At 38.9% G+C, this 16,990-nt stretch overlaps 1 protein-coding gene across 4 annotated transcripts in view; it reads left to right on the top strand.

Moving 5' to 3' along the window:
• Positions 1–16,990, top strand: part of LOC136864146 (homeotic protein female sterile) — an 83,117-nt gene that overhangs the window by 42,545 nt on the left and 23,582 nt on the right. For all 4 annotated transcript variants that reach the window (XM_067140783.2, XM_067140784.2, XM_067140782.2 and 1 more), the window contains 2 exons: positions 608–823; positions 6,251–6,502. In XM_067140783.2, coding sequence (XP_066996884.2) covers positions 608–823; positions 6,251–6,502 — 468 coding nt within the window. The remainder of the gene's footprint in view (positions 1–607; positions 824–6,250; positions 6,503–16,990) is intronic.

Raw genomic sequence — 16,990 nt, 5'->3', positions numbered from 1 at the left:
TCATTTCCTAAGACAGTGTAAGAAATATAGAAACATACTGTTGTTTCTTCCCCGGTGACACAGAGATGAGAAAGGATTTGGTAAGTAATGGTCATGGTCTTAAATAAGGTATAGCACAGGAATATGCCTCGTGCGAAAGTGTGAATCCTCAGAAAACCTTCTTCAAGGCTGCCCGCAGTGATGATCAAACCCGCTATCTCTCAAATATGACCTGTATTGCATAGCCACTTTGCTTGGTACTGACTGTACTGATTTAAATACAGAGATTAACCCTGACAGTAACACGTCTATAAATATCGCTTTAGTTACACCACACGTCTCAAAGACGTGCCTCTCAAAGCCTATTATTTAAAGTTACCAGACGGAATGAACAAGGAATAGAGGTGGTGGAGGGGATAACTTTCCCCTCCTTATGAGGACTAGATGGCATTCATTCGCAGGACACGTCAGAAAATCGTATGGTGTAATTGTCAGGGTTAATATAGCCTCTTGTAAAAAATTAAACCATAATGTATGACTGACAGGGTTAACATATTATCTGATTTATGAAATTATGCATTTGATTGCAAACATGAATTTAATAAACGATAAAAATATGTTCTTATAGGTAGACCGGCGTAGAAAGGGACTGTTTCCAGTACAGCCAAAGCCACCTCAGGGTTTCAAGGATTATTTAATGAATCGCTGCACATACCTGTTGGCTGGTAATGCATCATCTCGAATGTCTTCAATTCCTTCAGCAACACCTCCTGCTAATTTACAAGTGCCCATGAAAGATCTCTTCACACTGCAAGAAAGAGATCGATACAGACTGAGAGTGCAGGTAATGTCCCTCTTTTATTGACAGACTAAGGTATTTAAATTCAGAGTCATTAAAACATTGCACATAATCATAATTTATTAGCATTAATAGATTTCAGAATTTTCAGGAGCAAATTTATGATAGGTAAGCTGGAATGGAGCCGAGCTTTATCATTGAATCTATCTCGGTACAGGTACTACCACATCGATAATTTTAGAACTTCATATCTGCCTGTTCCTTGTTCCTTTCCTCTATTAAAAGTATTCTGTCTGTATTTTTAATGTTTTAAAATTTGATTACTCTTCCTCAAACACTAGAGGTGGCCAAAGATGACAAAGAATACCAATCAAGTTCTTTGTGATAGTGCTCCAAAGGTATACGAGTACACAGCTAATGCTTGAAAAGAGAGCGAATACTGCTGAAAAGTCTATTTGGTGGAATAGAATTGGTATTGTAGGATTTCTATCGAGGCTTTCAATGTGCGGATGCCCAAGCTGATGATTGTTTCATTCTGTCCAGAGAAACATCTCACTGTTGTGACCAGCAGTTCGGGAACAGTTTCCCTCGCTCCCAACATGAGCTCTGTGATATCAATATCTTCTAAGTTGCTGTCCTTGTAATATCCAATGGTAGGCACATATTTCTCTTCTTCACTTTATCACTTTTTAAAATATCTAATAAGTGAAGTTCCTACACAAACCTTATTTTATATGGTCGAAATTTCAGCAGTCTGGTCACTATGTGGGCTGACTCCATGGATATGTTTGTTTCCCGTACTAGACGATTAAGTAATTTTTTAAAACTTGCTTCTGGTCACACCCCTCATTCACAAGCAACAATAAACAGTCATCAAACTCCCCTTGTACTGAATGGAAAGATGCCCTAAAGATTACAGCAAACATTGCACCAAATTGAACTGAATGATAAGTAAAGAGCAGTGCAACTGGACAGAGGAAATCTGCAATTTCCAGTACCTCGTGGCAGTGGAACAGAGGGCTGCTTATTCAAGGGAGTAACTGAGTGCTTATTTTTACCCGGAGGGATGTGGATTCAATTTCCCATCAGGAAGTCAAGATTTTCATTTTGGGAGAGGCATATGGCTATGGGATTTACTTAGCCTGCAATAGAAATGAGAAATAGATTAATCTCTGGAGACAAAAGTAGCTGGATATTGGGCTGACCACTTCATCCCACTTACGCTGAATTTATAGATAGTGAAAGTCTTTTCCTTGTACTTCTCCATGGGCCTTCATTAACTGGTCGGAGGGAGGGTTTGGGTGTGGTGAATGTCTGGAGAGCAATGCCTGCCAGCAAGTGTAATGCCACCAGTGAATTTTTTTTTTTTTTTTTCAAGTTGCTTTGCGTCGCACCGACACAGATAGGTCTTATGGTGACTATGGGATAGGAAAGAGCTAGGAGTGGGAAGGAAGCAGCCGTGGCCTTAATTAAGGTACAGCCCCAGCATTTGCCTGGTGTGAAAATGGGAAACCACGGAAAACCATCTTCAGGGCTGCCGACAGTGGGGTTCGAACCCACTATCTCCGAATACTGGATACTGGCCGCACTTAAGCGACTGCAGCTATTGAGCTCAGTCCAGTGAAATCTGAAGGAGGTGGCATTACAGTGTGGGCCTAATGACAATACTTGTTGCCATAATGCAGGGTGAGTGCAAGAGTGGTTTCTGGACTGTAAGGTTCCGTAAATGGAGTGGCCAGCTCAGAAACCTGATCTGAACCCCCTGAATGCTCACTTTGCTCCAGATACCAATGATCCACACCTTGAAGTGTTCTAGCTACAGTTCTTCAGGAAGAATGGGCTCCCATAACTCCAGAGACATTCACGCACCTTAAATATTTATTCCTTGTAATCAGAACTCTCTAGTACATCAATATCTGTACATTTTCCTCATATAGTTACAAAAATTTCCTCAACTGAATGGCCATAAGTGACTTTAATCAGTTATTATGTGTAACACGCTTTGTGACTATCTGATGTGATTTCCAGAGCCATGAATTTTAAGTCTCCTTAATCACTGTACAGCTGGCCCCGTGGTGTAGGGGTAGCGTGCCTGCCTCTTACCCGGAAGCCCCGGGTTCGATTACCGGCCAGGCCAGGGATTTTTCCGGTCTAGAAAGCCAAGAATAACGGCCGAGAGGATTCGTTATGCTGACCACATGACACCTCGTAATCTGCAGGCCTTCGGGCTGAGCAGTGGTCGCTTGGTAGGTCGAGACCCTTCACGGACTGTAGTGCCATGGGGTTTGTAATCACTGTACAAAGTGCATTCATTGTGAAAGCTAGAGGACTGAATAGTTTGATAATTAAAAACAAATTTTTTGTTGTGTTTTGTCTTTAGTTGTAGTTTAGTTGTAGTTCATTCATTACGGTTTTAACTCCAATGAATTGGAAAATATTTTCAATCATTGCTATTTCTCCTTAAAATATAATAAAAATAGTTTACTCAGTGTGATGAAAGGATAACAAACTTTCTTCAGTTTATCCCAGTTATTTCTGGGGTCACTGGAGCCACACAGGCTCATTTTGGTTTTGGCCGGGATTTAAGGCCGGATGCCTTTCCTGATGCAATATGATTTTTGGGATGAAAATCTCAACCCATGCACTGACCAGGGTTCAAACCTCAACCTTAGCCAGCAGTTAAGCTACTGAGCTAATCATCTGCCGCTCCTATGAAACAATAATACTTGCAGATAATTGTATAGTATTTGAAATGAGGGGCCTAAAGCACAAATGACATGAACTGCAAATGGAGATAAATGGGTTTAAATTTAAGTGACAATAGAAAATTTTACGTACACTCTGCAATATCTGTTTTGTGCTTACAGATTGAGTTATGGTCATGTAAAGTAGCTTACACCAATTTTGACAAAAATATATATTTTATGATAATAGAATTAACCATTTGACAATGAGATAATGTACTTATATCTCTTGTGTTCTGAACTATTTTGCTGATTAAATAAGAATGCACAGTAAATGATAAAAATTGAATATGTAAATTAAATAAAACAATATAAATAATAAACAATTTTATGAAATAGTTATACAAGTCTTTGGAATACACAGATTGGGAATGTGACATTTTGAATTTTAATCAGAATCAGATTCAAACACACAGTCAGAGTCATCCAGTTCTAAGTCATCCTAATTATTTTATTCTGTCACATGCTCTTTTGCACAAGTTTTCTTCGTTGGTCTGTTGGAATTTGATACTGAAGAAGTCATGGTGCACTGGTGGCACAAATGGTATAAGATCCTGCAGGTTTTTGAACATCACGTATTTGATCTTCAGTCTTTCTTCATTGACCCTCGGGCTGATGACCTTCGATGTTAGGCCCCTTAAAACAACAAGCATCTTTCATTGACCCTCAGCTCAGGAAATCTTAGTACATCTCTTCCAGCTTGGCGTGTCTTGAAGTTTGTTGTAGAAAACTCTGCAATGTCACCTAAGTTTTCTTTGTAGAAAAGGATCCACGGTTCATTCTTTTTGAAGTGAAGCCACTTCATTTTAGGGATATCTGGCACTGTGTCCTTGAGAAAGCACTTACGAGAATCTAGAGTGATGAAGTCTTCCTGAGTCATCATCACCACCATGAACTTTTTATTAGCTTTGGCTACAATAGTTTCTCAATGTTCTGGAACAAACACCCCACCCCAGGTCACTTTCCTTCTTAGCATTCTCTATTATACCAAAATTCTGGTCACATTCCATAAATGAGTGACCAGAAACTAGGAATTTGTGATCCCCAGTTTGAATATTGGTGTTACGGATAACATAAAACCAGAATTTGACAATAAATTGGCTCTTATTTTGTCCCCCTGCATTGTCACTAAATGCTGTGCCGTCAAACGGCAAGGACAAAATGAATTTTAGCATGTAGGAAGCAATCGCATAGCACCCTCTTGTTGCTTGATTCTCATCCCACATAAACATAACTGCATTTCCATCTTTAAGATTGTGGACACAAAAATCATAAGTCCATAACTGTTCAGCATATTAAGTTCTAGAACAACTCAAAACTGGTGTCAGGAGCATCTTTTGTAAATGGAAACACACTGCAACGTGACTGGAATCTTCTTTAGCAATCTCACCAGCAAGACATTTGGCTGTCTGCTCCGCTTCTGACTTTCAAATATATGGTTCCTTTTGAACTTTGACATTGCCGTGTTTATAATAACCTGTAATTTGTCACATGTAATGCAAGTATCCGTGAGTGGTCTATGGAAACTCAGATTACATGAAGTATTAAAAATATGTCTATTAAAGCTCTTTTACAGGTTCCACATTCATTTCCTGGCAAAAATATTCATAAAGGAAATAAAGTTTCCTCAAATTTAGACCAGGGTTTAAATATTTTCTATTTGGTGCTTGTTCACATGAATAGTGGCTTGTGTAACGGGGAAAGGACTAAATGTGTTCTTTTGCCAATTGCACAGGTATCTCTGGAATTTTATTCCTGGTACTTTGTGACCCTTATTATCCTTGGGAGATATTCCACTTCCTAATGTATTCTTCTTATTGATAACGTTTTAAATTTGTTTTGGTGTTTCATCAAGAGTTGTTTAAAAAAACCTTGCAAACTCTGTGACCTGCAAGGTCATAAGTGGAAGTGACTGATTTTTTCAAACTGACTGCTCTATTTTCCTCTCTGGATTATTGAGTGTTATTGCTGAATTTATAAAAGAAGACTGCAAATTGTGATCACCAAGACCCCATTAATCATCAAAACTTGTTGATGTGTTGATGACGTAGTTCATCTCTTCGTACCTTAATCCACTCGAAAGATATTAACGATGGAAAGAATCGAACATTCTATCGGCTGACGCAACGTGACCTTGACCGCGTTCCACAGTTCGTGATGTAGCAACTCCTCGTCGCTCTAAGCTGTCATGATTGCAGGCTGCTGGGCGAGCTTGGTCGGCGGGCAACATAACTTCACACATCGGGGACTCTAACTTAAAACAGTATTTCTGGTATAATGTATGATATTGACCCTGAATAAAAATGTTTAAAATGTAAATAAATGTAAAAAAAATATAATTGCAATATATCTGTTGTGCTCCAAACCAAACAGCTGGCTGGTGAAGTAGCTTTTCTTTACAGCAGTAGAACGCAGCACTTGCTTGAGTAACACCCAAATAACCTTTGTGCTCCCAACAAAAGGGCATTTTAGCTTCACTCTCCTATGTTCAATCTGCATTTTTAATAATTGCACTTATACCCCTTGTGCTTTAGACCCCTCAAATATTCTCCTTCTGGGAAAAATATTTCACCAGTCATTGATTTCCTGTTTCTAAATCAAGGGAAATTGTGCTTCCTATAGTAAATATCGAGATTCTCTTCCTTCCCCTTCTGCTGAGTTAAAGTGTCCTTAAATACGCTGCTTATTTTAGGTATATCTTTTAAGACTAAACAATTTCTTTTTCCAGCATATTGTGGAGAAGGAGAAACTGGTACTTGCAGTTGAACAAGAGATACTTCGAGTTCATGGCCGTGCTGCAAGAGCCTTAGCAAATCAGTCTTTGCCATTCTCGGTTTGTACTATTTTGAAAGATGAAGAAATCTATAATGTTATATCACCTGAACAAGAAGAGAAGGATCGCAATGCTCGTTCACGTTATAATGGCCGTCTGTTTTTAAGTTGGTTGCAAGATGTTGATGACAAGTGGGAGAAAATAAAGGTACAGTATTAAATATTTTATATGCACAGTTTCTCTGTAATGATCTGTGATCAGCTATGGATTGATAGTTCTGTTATATGCATCTGGTAGCTGTGGAAAAGGAACCACATATTTTGTGCAATGCAAAATATAAATAATCATATGAAACTAGGAGGGAGCCATTATTCACTACCACTTAGGGATATTCCTGTAAAACTATAATACCTTCTACTGTCCCTTTCCTCCAGATATGCAGTCATTACATTAAGTATCCTACAATGTACCCACATACTGCCTGAATGGTACAGAGTACACTAGAAACAAAATGTCTCTAAAGTACATTGCAGTTTTGCTTATGTCTCATATGAAGGTGCCAAGTTTGAAGTAGTCCTACATCCTTCACTTTCAGGTATGGGATATTGTAATCATCAACTGTATGAACCTACTTCATGACTGAAATCTGTCTTGCCTGTTTTATTGTGTGACAGGGGATTGAGGATTGGGAAGAAAATGGCGTAGCCCTTCAGAACAGCATCACCCCAGCATGTACTTTGAGATGAATTGGAAAATCATTGCTAGGGTGGCTGACAGGAGAATTCAAACCCAAAGTAAATGAGACTATGGAGTGGGTATGTGGGAAACTGGGAGTGAGATCTGTAGATCCTAATGGGTAGGTAAGAGATAAGGATCTGTGCTCAGATGGCCTTCACTTGAACTGCATATAAGTTAGAAGGTTTGGTAAGAATGGTAAATAGAGTGGTACCTTCAGGGGAACAGGGTGGACTAGGCAGCAGTGATAAGAGTATACAGGGACCTGGAAGTCAGTAAGGATGACATAAAAATGTTAGTGTTAAAATGAAGAAATGTTGTAAAGAAAAGAATTAAGAAATTGCACACATAATATTTACCAGATACAGTATTGTAATAGGAGATGAATCATGGCTGAGAAGTGATATTATGGATGCAAAACTTTCTTTATGGGACTGGTGTGTTTATCATAGAATTCTACCACTGCCATGGGCATTTCAATAACCTATAATGGTTGTCATCTCTTGATGAATGTATTGTTTTTGTATTTGTCAAATAATTTAGACAAATTATACCTTTCACTCATGTCACAATCTCATTTGAACCATTTATTTCCCAAGTGGTGCAAGTCCATATTTGCCAAGTTTTGAGAATTTGAAAGGTTTGTGTTTGATTTCACAGTAAATTCTAGGAAGCACGTACACAAATCTCAATGCAAAAGCAACATAATATTGCTAAAACAAAATTTTAATGCCAAAAAAAAATTCCTTTCCTTTTTTGAAAGCCTTTGTGTATGCAGTTTCCAAAGCTTTCAGTTTTGCTGGTTTTAATATTTTAATTAACTGCAGTCTAATGAACTGAACTCCTCTTTATGTTTAAATATTTTCTTGCAGTGAGAAATAATTTGCTGAGGTTTATTTTCAGTTTTACTTGTTGCACAAATAGAAAATGAAACACACTGCTGTGGGATGTTGATCTCTCGTGCTTTCAGTTTCCAAAATGACTTCCTTACAAGTTTGCCAGACAATTTTTTTGAGTGTTTACCACCAGCCACTCAAACTTATTGCAAAATTCCTGCATTTTTTGTCCAGATCCCAGCATTTGTGAATGTCCTCTATCCCACCGTTACGTGTGGTTGTTAGTTCATTGTTGTGATTTCCTACTTTATCTCTCACTGTTGGCATTTCATCATCATTGTTTATGCCTGTATAATTTACTTGTAGCATTTTTTGATGCCTGGACAGATGTAAAATAGTTTCATAATTTTCTTATCTTGAAAACTAACCACATTTACAAAATAATAACCTCACACGCTACAAAACACCACATGCATATAAGAGCAATTAAAGGATACAGGACTTCTTTTTCAACCACTGTTCATGTATAAATGCCAGGTTTGGCCATCACATCACTTCTGTTCAGGTGTTCAGCTTCCCAGCACAAGTTAATATTTTCTCTAAAGCTACGTCGTCAACAGTTTTAAAATCTACCTATGAAAGACACATTGGTTTACAACACCAATCACAGAACAATAAACCACACATCCAAGTGCAGTTAAAGGCACTAACATGATGTCAGAAAACAGCCAGCAATTATAGCCTAGTTATATTAACAGTACCGAGAGAGTTGGCCGTGGGGTTACGGGCACACGCAGCTGTGAGCTTGCATTCGGGAGATAGTGGGTTCGAACCCCACTGTCGGCAGCCCTGAAGATGGTTTTCTGTGGTTTCCCATTTTCACACCAGGCAAATTTTGAGGCTGTACCTTAATTAAGGCCATGGCTGATTCTTTGTCACTCCTAGCCCTTTCCTCTCTCATCGTTGCCATAAGACCTATCTGTGTTGGTACAACTTGTAAAAAAAAAAGAAAAGGAAAGAACTGTATAGCCAACATACCTGTTCAAGTAAAACTTCTTCCAATCTTAATAATTTGGCAGCAATTACAAAACTATAGAAATGTACCTATGTTTTCTCATATACAGTACAGTCTTCAAATGTGTAAACAATACGCATACTCTGTGTTCCCCCTTAAAATAAAACCCTGACTATATCATTCTAAATCTTTAAATATGGATTGATTTCTATTTTTCTTGCATCCTATTTTTCCTCTATATCAATTTCCAACATTATATGTAAATACAATAAGGTACGGCTAAACTTTCAGGACACGTTTCTCACACATAGCAAAAGAAAATATGTTATGTGGACATGGATCTGGAAACACTTTATATCCGTATTAGAACTCACTTTCTACAACACTATATAGCTTAGTACATTAATCATAGGAAACACACAGGAACAGAAAATACCAGCATATCACACGAAACTCTTTCTACACAAAATGTTCAGAATAGCCTCTGTTAGCATTACTTACTGGTCGATGCTACAGTCCGTGTAGGACCTTGGCCTCTTTAATCACCTGCCTCCATTCATCTTGGTCCTCGGCTTTCCTTCTGCAACATTTAACTCCCATCTTTCAAAGGTTGTCCTCGACATCATCAATCCATCTCTTCCTGGGCCTTCCTCTCCTCCTTCTTCCATTTGATTTTCCTATAAAGACTTTTTGGCAGTACTGGTTTCTGCCATTCTCTGAACATGACCAGCCCACCGAATTCTTCCCTGCTTAATTTTAACAACAATATCTGGCTGGCCAAATATTGATTCATGCAAAGGGATACAGCAGTACATCTGGGATGGAATGTGATGGCAGGTCGATGCACATTCAGACCCAAGTCCATATAACGTATTTTCTTATATATGTGAGCAATGTGTCCTGAAAGTTTGCCCGTACCTCATCGTTACACCCTATGATTTTGACTTTTCAAATGCTACATAGCCTAGTTTTCTCACCAAACTTACTTTAAAAAAAGGCCTACCATATGCAGTCTCAGATACTAATTTGTTTGATAGGTGAGTCAGTGATTATGGACTGTATTTAAATGTGTCATTCAGAGGCCAGATAGGAATTTTTTTTTTTTTTTGGGATGGCCTCCACAGAGGCCTCATGCAGGTCTTATGAACTGATGTTGTGGGAAGATTTTGGTAATAACTTGGAAAGGCTAGGTCAAGCAGCAGGGAAACCCTTCTGGACAGTAATAAAGAATCTTAGAAAGGGAGAGAAAAGGAAATGAATAGTGTTTTGGGTAAATTACATAAACTTATAATCAATGCCAGGGAATCACTAGACAGGTGGAAGGAATATTTTGAAAATCTTCTCTACGTATACGAAAATATTCCTGGTGACGTCGCAAACAACGGAACTCATGGGGAAGAGGGACAATGATGTTGGTGAAATTACCCTTGAGGAAGTAGAAAGGATGGTAAATAAACTCCAGTATCATACAGCAACAGGAATAGATGAAATCAGACCTGAAATGGTGAAATAAAGTGGGAAGGCAGGGATGAAATTGCTTCTAGAGTATTAAGATTAGCATGGAATATTATTAAGATGTACCTTCTGATTGGACGAAAGCAATAACTGCACTTCTCCATAAGCAAGGGAACATGAAGGATGGCAACAACTATCGACGTATTGCACTGATCAGTATACCAGGTAAGGTGTTCACTGGCATCTCGGAAGGGGGGGTGCGATCAGTGTTTGAGAGTAAGCTGGATAGAAACCAGTGCGGTTTCAGATCAAAGAAGGCCGTCAGGATCAGATTTTCAGTATATGCCAGGTAATTGTTGAAAAAATGCTACGAGAGGAATAGACAGCCTAATATCTTGGATCTTGAAAATAGGTGCAATGAGTATGATATGAAAATTAGTCTTTCCAAGATTGAAATAATGTCAGCAGGTAAGAAATCTAAGAGAACTGAATGTCAGGTTGGGAATACAAAGCTGGAACATGTAGATCATTTCAAGTATTTAGGATGTGTGTTCACCAGGGGTGGTAGTATAGTAACTGAGATTGAATCAAGTTCCAGTATAGCTAATGTAGTGAGTTCACAGTTGCGATCAACATTATTCTGTAAGAAGGAAGTCAGCTCACATGCAGAAATATCTTTCCACTGGCCTCTTTTCAAACCAAGTTTGCTGTACAGAAGTAAAAGCTGGGTAGACTCAGGACATCATATTCATAAGTTAGATGTAACATACATGAAAATAGTGAGAATGATCGCTGGTACAGAAAGGTGGGAACAATGGTAGGAAGGTACTCAGAATGAGGAGATACAAGTTAGGAATGAAGTTGATAAATGAAGCTGTACGCATAAACCAGCTTCAGTGCTGGGTCATGTGAGGCAAATGGAGGAGGATAGGTTACCCAGGAGAATAATGAACTCTGGTATGGAGGCTAAGAGAAATAGAGGGAGACCAAGATGATGATGGTTAGACTTACTTTATAATGATTTTAGAACTAAACAAGGCCACAGAACTAGTTATAACTGGAGGATTGTGGCGGCAGTTAGTAAATTCACAGAGGCTTGCAGACAGAACGCTGAAAGACATAACAGTCTTCTTCTTCTTCTTTTATGACCACATAGGATCACTTTAGTCAGTCCGTCGTTCAGGTCTCTTTGAAGGGATTGTTCGGGCTTTGCGGTCCTCCCAGTACTTCTTCAGACGCTCCAATCTTCGTGCCCTTTCCTCAGTTGAAAATGTGCGTGTTGTTGGTTTGTTTTGTGTAAGGGTAAAGCGGAGGTTTGTATTCTTGAGTTTTGTATTCAATTTTATCTCATTTGTGGTGTCTTCTGTTGTAAGGCCTATTTCCTTTAGATCCTCTCTTACTTCTCTGATCCATTTACATCCTGTTGTGGTATTTTTTGAGACGAGATTGTGTTGTACTAGTTGTTTCAGAAGTCTCGAGTCCTGCATCCTCATGATATGTCCAAAGAATCCCAGTCTCCTCTTTTGCATAGTATCTGTAATGGGTTCTAGCTCTTTGTACACGACTTTGTTAGGTATTAACCGCCACTGTCCATCTTTCTGGTATTTTTTGTTGATGCAGGTTCTTCCAATCCTCCTTTCAATTTTCTGAAGTCTGTCAGTCTTTGATTGTTTATTCAGGTAAAAGAGTGTTTCTGCTGCATATGTAGCTTCCGGTTTTATAACTGTGTTGTAGTGTTTTATTTTTGTATTTATTGACAGACATTTCTTTTTGTAGATATCCCATGTTAATTTTTGTGCTTTAGCTAATCTATTTGTTCTTACTTGGATTGAGATGTGTTATTACTTCTCCAAGATATTTAAACTGAGTTACTATTTTGATTTTATTACCATTTATGGTGACTTCTTTTAGCTGTGTTGGTTTTTGGGGCATAATTTCTGTTTTTTCAAATGATATTTTGAGGCCAATTTTATTTGCAATGTTTTGAAGTTCTGATATCTGGGTTTTTGCTTCGTTTATATCCACTGCTAGTAACGCTAAATCGTCAGCAAAACCCAGGCAATTTGTAATGATTTTTCGGCCAATCTTTATAACAGTCTATAATGAAAATGTATGACTTATGTATATCATTACAATGATAGGATGACCTACTGGCTTCTCAACTACTGGGCAAACAGAAAGACAGGGACACCATGGCCAATAAAACTGAAGAAAGACATGCAGGAACTGGAAGTAACTCAAAACGACATCAGAAACCGAGCACCTCTCAGAAGAATATTCAAACAAAAGAGGTTTCAGGACAGATCATAATGTAAAAAAAAAAAAAAAAAAAAAAAAAAATGCCCTTTGGACAAAGGAAAGAAGGGAGAGACATAACCAGAGAATGCGCGAGTATTGGGCAAATATTAAGTCCCTCTCCGTCCGACTCGTTGGCTGAACAGTCAGCGTACTGGCCTTCGGTTCAGAGGGCCCCGGGTTCGATTCCCGGCCGGGTCGGGGATTTTAACCTTAATTGGTTAATTCCAATGGCACGGGGGCTGGGTGTATGTGCTGTCTTCATCATCATTTCATCCTCATCACGACGCGCAGGTCACCTACGGGTGTCAAATAGAAAGAACTGCACCTGGCAAGCCGAACCCGTCCTGGGATATCCCGGCACTAAAAGCCATACGACATTTCATTTCATTTCACTTCAAGTCCCTCTCCAAGCAGAAAAGTTGAACATCGTGGTCTTTAGTTGGCCCATTCGAAGAAAGAAGAAGAATTATGCAAAATTTTAAGATACCAAATTTTGCACTAGTAATTTTTAGTTTAAAATGGGCCATACCTAGTCAATTTTTAGGTCTCAATCATCTGAGCCCTATTTATAAGCACTAATTGTATTCGAGGGATTAGCATATTATCTTTCAAATCAGATGGCCCAGGCTAAATTCTACCACTGCCATGGGCATTTTTAATAACGTATGATGGTGGTGAATGTATTGTTTTTGTATTTGTCCACTAAGTTAGATAAATTGTACCTCGCACTTGTGTTACAGTCTCATTTGAGCCATTTATTTCCCACATGGTATAAGTCCATATTTGCAGTTTTGAGTTATTTAAAGGTTTGTGTTTGATTTCACAGTAAATTCTAGGAAGCACATAGACATATCCAGATAATAATGCTATTGGGCACAAAATTTGACAAATTTTCAGGTCTAATGAAAAATAATTTTTTTTTTAGAATTTGCTTTACGTCGTACCGATACTGAAAGGTCTTATGGCGACAATGGGATAGGAAAGGCCTAGGAGTGAAAAGGAAATGGTCGAGGTCTTAATTAAGGTACAGCTTGGTGTGAAAATGGGAAACCATCTTCAGGGCTGCCAACAGTGGGGTTCAAACCCGCTATCTCCCAGATGCAAGCTCACAGCTGCGTGCCCCTAACCACATGGCCAACTTGCCTGGTCAATGAAAAATATTGATAATTTATCTGCAATGGATAATATGGATAACATTTTTAAGCCAATATTTTGTTACTTTTCTGCTCCAGATCAATGACTAAATATTTTTGAAATCATGTTTTAATATTTCTTCCCTTTTCATAACATTTGACTTTCATCAGACAAATTTTCAGTGTGCTTACAAGAGTAATCTTTAATAAAATTACAAAAAATCTACTGAATTTATTCTTATAGAAAAAAAAGAACACAGAGCTAACTAGGCCTTTTTAGGAATATAAAAAGAAAGAAAGTCTCTCTGATATTCTAAAATAGCAAGTAAGGATAAGGACCACGTACACTGGATGTACACCGCAAGGCCCTGAAGTCATTCATCATGTCCACTTCATGCTGCTCTCAAACTATGAAATACATCACTTTGTCTGTATATAAACGACCCCTTAACCCTTTCCACTCATGTGTCGACCTGAGGTCGACAGCAGTCACTTAGCGTTATAGGTCGTGTGTCGACCCTGAGTTGACGCAATGTTTCACTGCTCGTTGCTAGGTTACCTGACATGCCAGGGCTTTTGTACTTCGTTTGGTAAGTGCTGGTCCCTTCTGGAAACGAAAAGAAACCAAATAGGAGTGTTTTAGTTTCTTTTTGTTCTGGAAAATTGCTTTGTTTCCTTGACAACGGAAAGCAGTCGTGGTGAAGCAACATGGCGGTGCACAGTCTGACAGAAGCTGAGATTCTTGCGTCTATTTTGGTTGGTGTTGATGATAGTGACCATGAAAGTGATGAAAATTTTGAATCTGACGGTGCTATTTCCTTTACGTCGCATCGACACAGATAGGTCTTATGGCGACGATGGGATAGGAAAGCTTAGGATTGGGAAGGAAGCGGCCATGGCCTTAATTAAGGTACAGCCCCAGCATTTGCCTTGTGTGAAATTCGGAAACCACGGAAAACCATCTTCAGGGCTGCCGACAGTGGGGTTCGAACCCACTATCTCCCGGATGTAAGCTCACAGCTGCACGCCCCTAACCACACGGCCAACTCGCCCGGTAATCTGACAATGAAAGTGATATATCCATGAGTGATTCAAGTGACAATATTGATATCAGCGTCGCAAGTAATCATGGAGGAGGATAATATTATGACTCATCCCGGTCCCAGTTATACAGTGCTGATTTCAAACATACCTTGGAGATCGTGGAGAACGGGTGATGCAGGATTACCCAAATTTCCTTACAGGTCAGTCAGTGGATTCATAAGTTGTAGCAATAGACCTAAAATAGAATTAGAGTATTGGTAGCTATTTTTTACTGATCAGTTGCTAACCTCTATTGTCCACGAGACAAACAAATTTGCCGAAATGAAAATACAGCAAAATACTCCACTTCAAAAGAGATCAATCTGCTTTTCTTGGAAAGCTGTGACTTTAGAAGAGCTGAAGGCATTTATAGGTGTAATTAACAACATGGGGATGAACAGTAAGGCAGAAATGCAGGGTTATTTTAGTGAAAACTGGTTGGATAAGCAGGTGTTCTACAAAGATGTGTTCTCTAGAAACAGATTTCTACAGACATTCTGGAATCTCCATCTTTCTTCCCCTGATGCTGATAAGGCAGGCCTACAATCTAGAGGTATGAAGCTCAGAAATATAGCATCGTACCTGGACATGAAATTCAGGGAACACTTCATTTCAGGAAAGAATCTGAGTGTTGATGAAAGCACTGTAGGCTTCAAGGGTCATGTCGTGTTCAAGTGTTACAGTAAGCAGAAACCAATAAAGTGGAAACTCCGTATCATGGTTCAATAATCACACTATCGCCCGATTTACCCTTCACACTTGCAGAATAGGTATTCATTTGGTTACGAAAGTTTTGCAGGCCACCAAGGAAACTGGATTCCATGTCTTTACGGACCGATTCTATACTAGTTACGACTTTGCAGCTGAGCTACTGAAACTAAAGGTCCATATTACAGGCACCGTAATGGTAAATAGGAGAGGTCTGCCATTACAAGTGAGAAAAGCCACAACAAAGAGAATGAAACATGACATTATTGCACTCCGAACAGATAACACTTCATGCTTGGTTTGGAAGGACAAGAAGATTATTGCTATGCTGTCCACTTTTTATGACAATTTCACTCAGCCTGTGCAAAGAATAAGACATCAAGGTGCTGAGGAAATTTTAGAGAAACCTACTGCCATATGTCCTTACTAGCAAGATACCCGTGCTTCGCTACGGTATTACACTGAAATTTATCATTGAATGCTTATTGTTTTAGATATATAATCCGCCGAAATTCGCGATCCGACTCATTTTCTGCAAGAATCCGCCAAAATTCGCGATCTGACTCGTTTTCTAATAGATTACGGCAAGTTTCCTCCCATTTTTCAATCTTTCTTTCCAGCAATCGATTTCGTACTTCCCGGGGTAGGTCTAGGTATTCAACCCGGTCAGTTGGGTCCCTAAATCTTTGCCATCTTTTCCTATAAGCATTTTTAATATGGATCAAATCCTTCAGGAGATCCGGCTTGGTGTCTTGGCGGTACTGAACCCGCCGCCGGACTGCATTCTTAGTCATTACCCGTCCAAGACCTGTTTCCAGCGCTGTCCGCACATATGACGACGGTCCAGAACATTATTATTATTATTATTATTATTATTATTATTATTATTATTATTATTATTATTATTATTATTATTATTATTATTATTAGTATTAGTATTATTATTAGTATTAGATGTTCTGGACCCCACAGCAAGATGCAAGACTGCTACTTGGCGGTAAATTACATCTGCTGCCATTGTCATTGTTGACAATGTGACCAGCACCATTGTCGCGGGTAGGCAAGTGTGCAGGTTTCTGACGATACGAATGACTGACTTCCGTGCATTATTGACCTTATTATAGAGGTGAACAATTTGACGGTCAATCGCATTCCTATCGTTTATTTCAGATGTGTTTAAATTTTTATTTATATGCCAGGAGAATCTACTGAAATCTAAGAACGTTCTCCGAAGGAAAAGATGGCTGTTGAAAACGAACCCAGGAAAGATTAAAAATGATCGATTAATGATCAGAATAAGTACATCGAAAATCTACAGCCTGTTTCCAGTCATTCGACAGGGTCAGGAATGGAATGAATAAAGCCCCATCTAGCGGCGACAATAGGAATTGTGCCGGCTGCCGAAGCACACTTCTGGGCCAATGATCGATGA

Source organism: Anabrus simplex, chromosome 2 (assembly GCF_040414725.1).
Source record: "Anabrus simplex isolate iqAnaSimp1 chromosome 2, ASM4041472v1, whole genome shotgun sequence".
NCBI lineage: Eukaryota > Metazoa > Arthropoda > Insecta > Orthoptera > Tettigoniidae > Anabrus > Anabrus simplex.
This window is presented reverse-complemented; position numbering and strand designations above follow the sequence as displayed.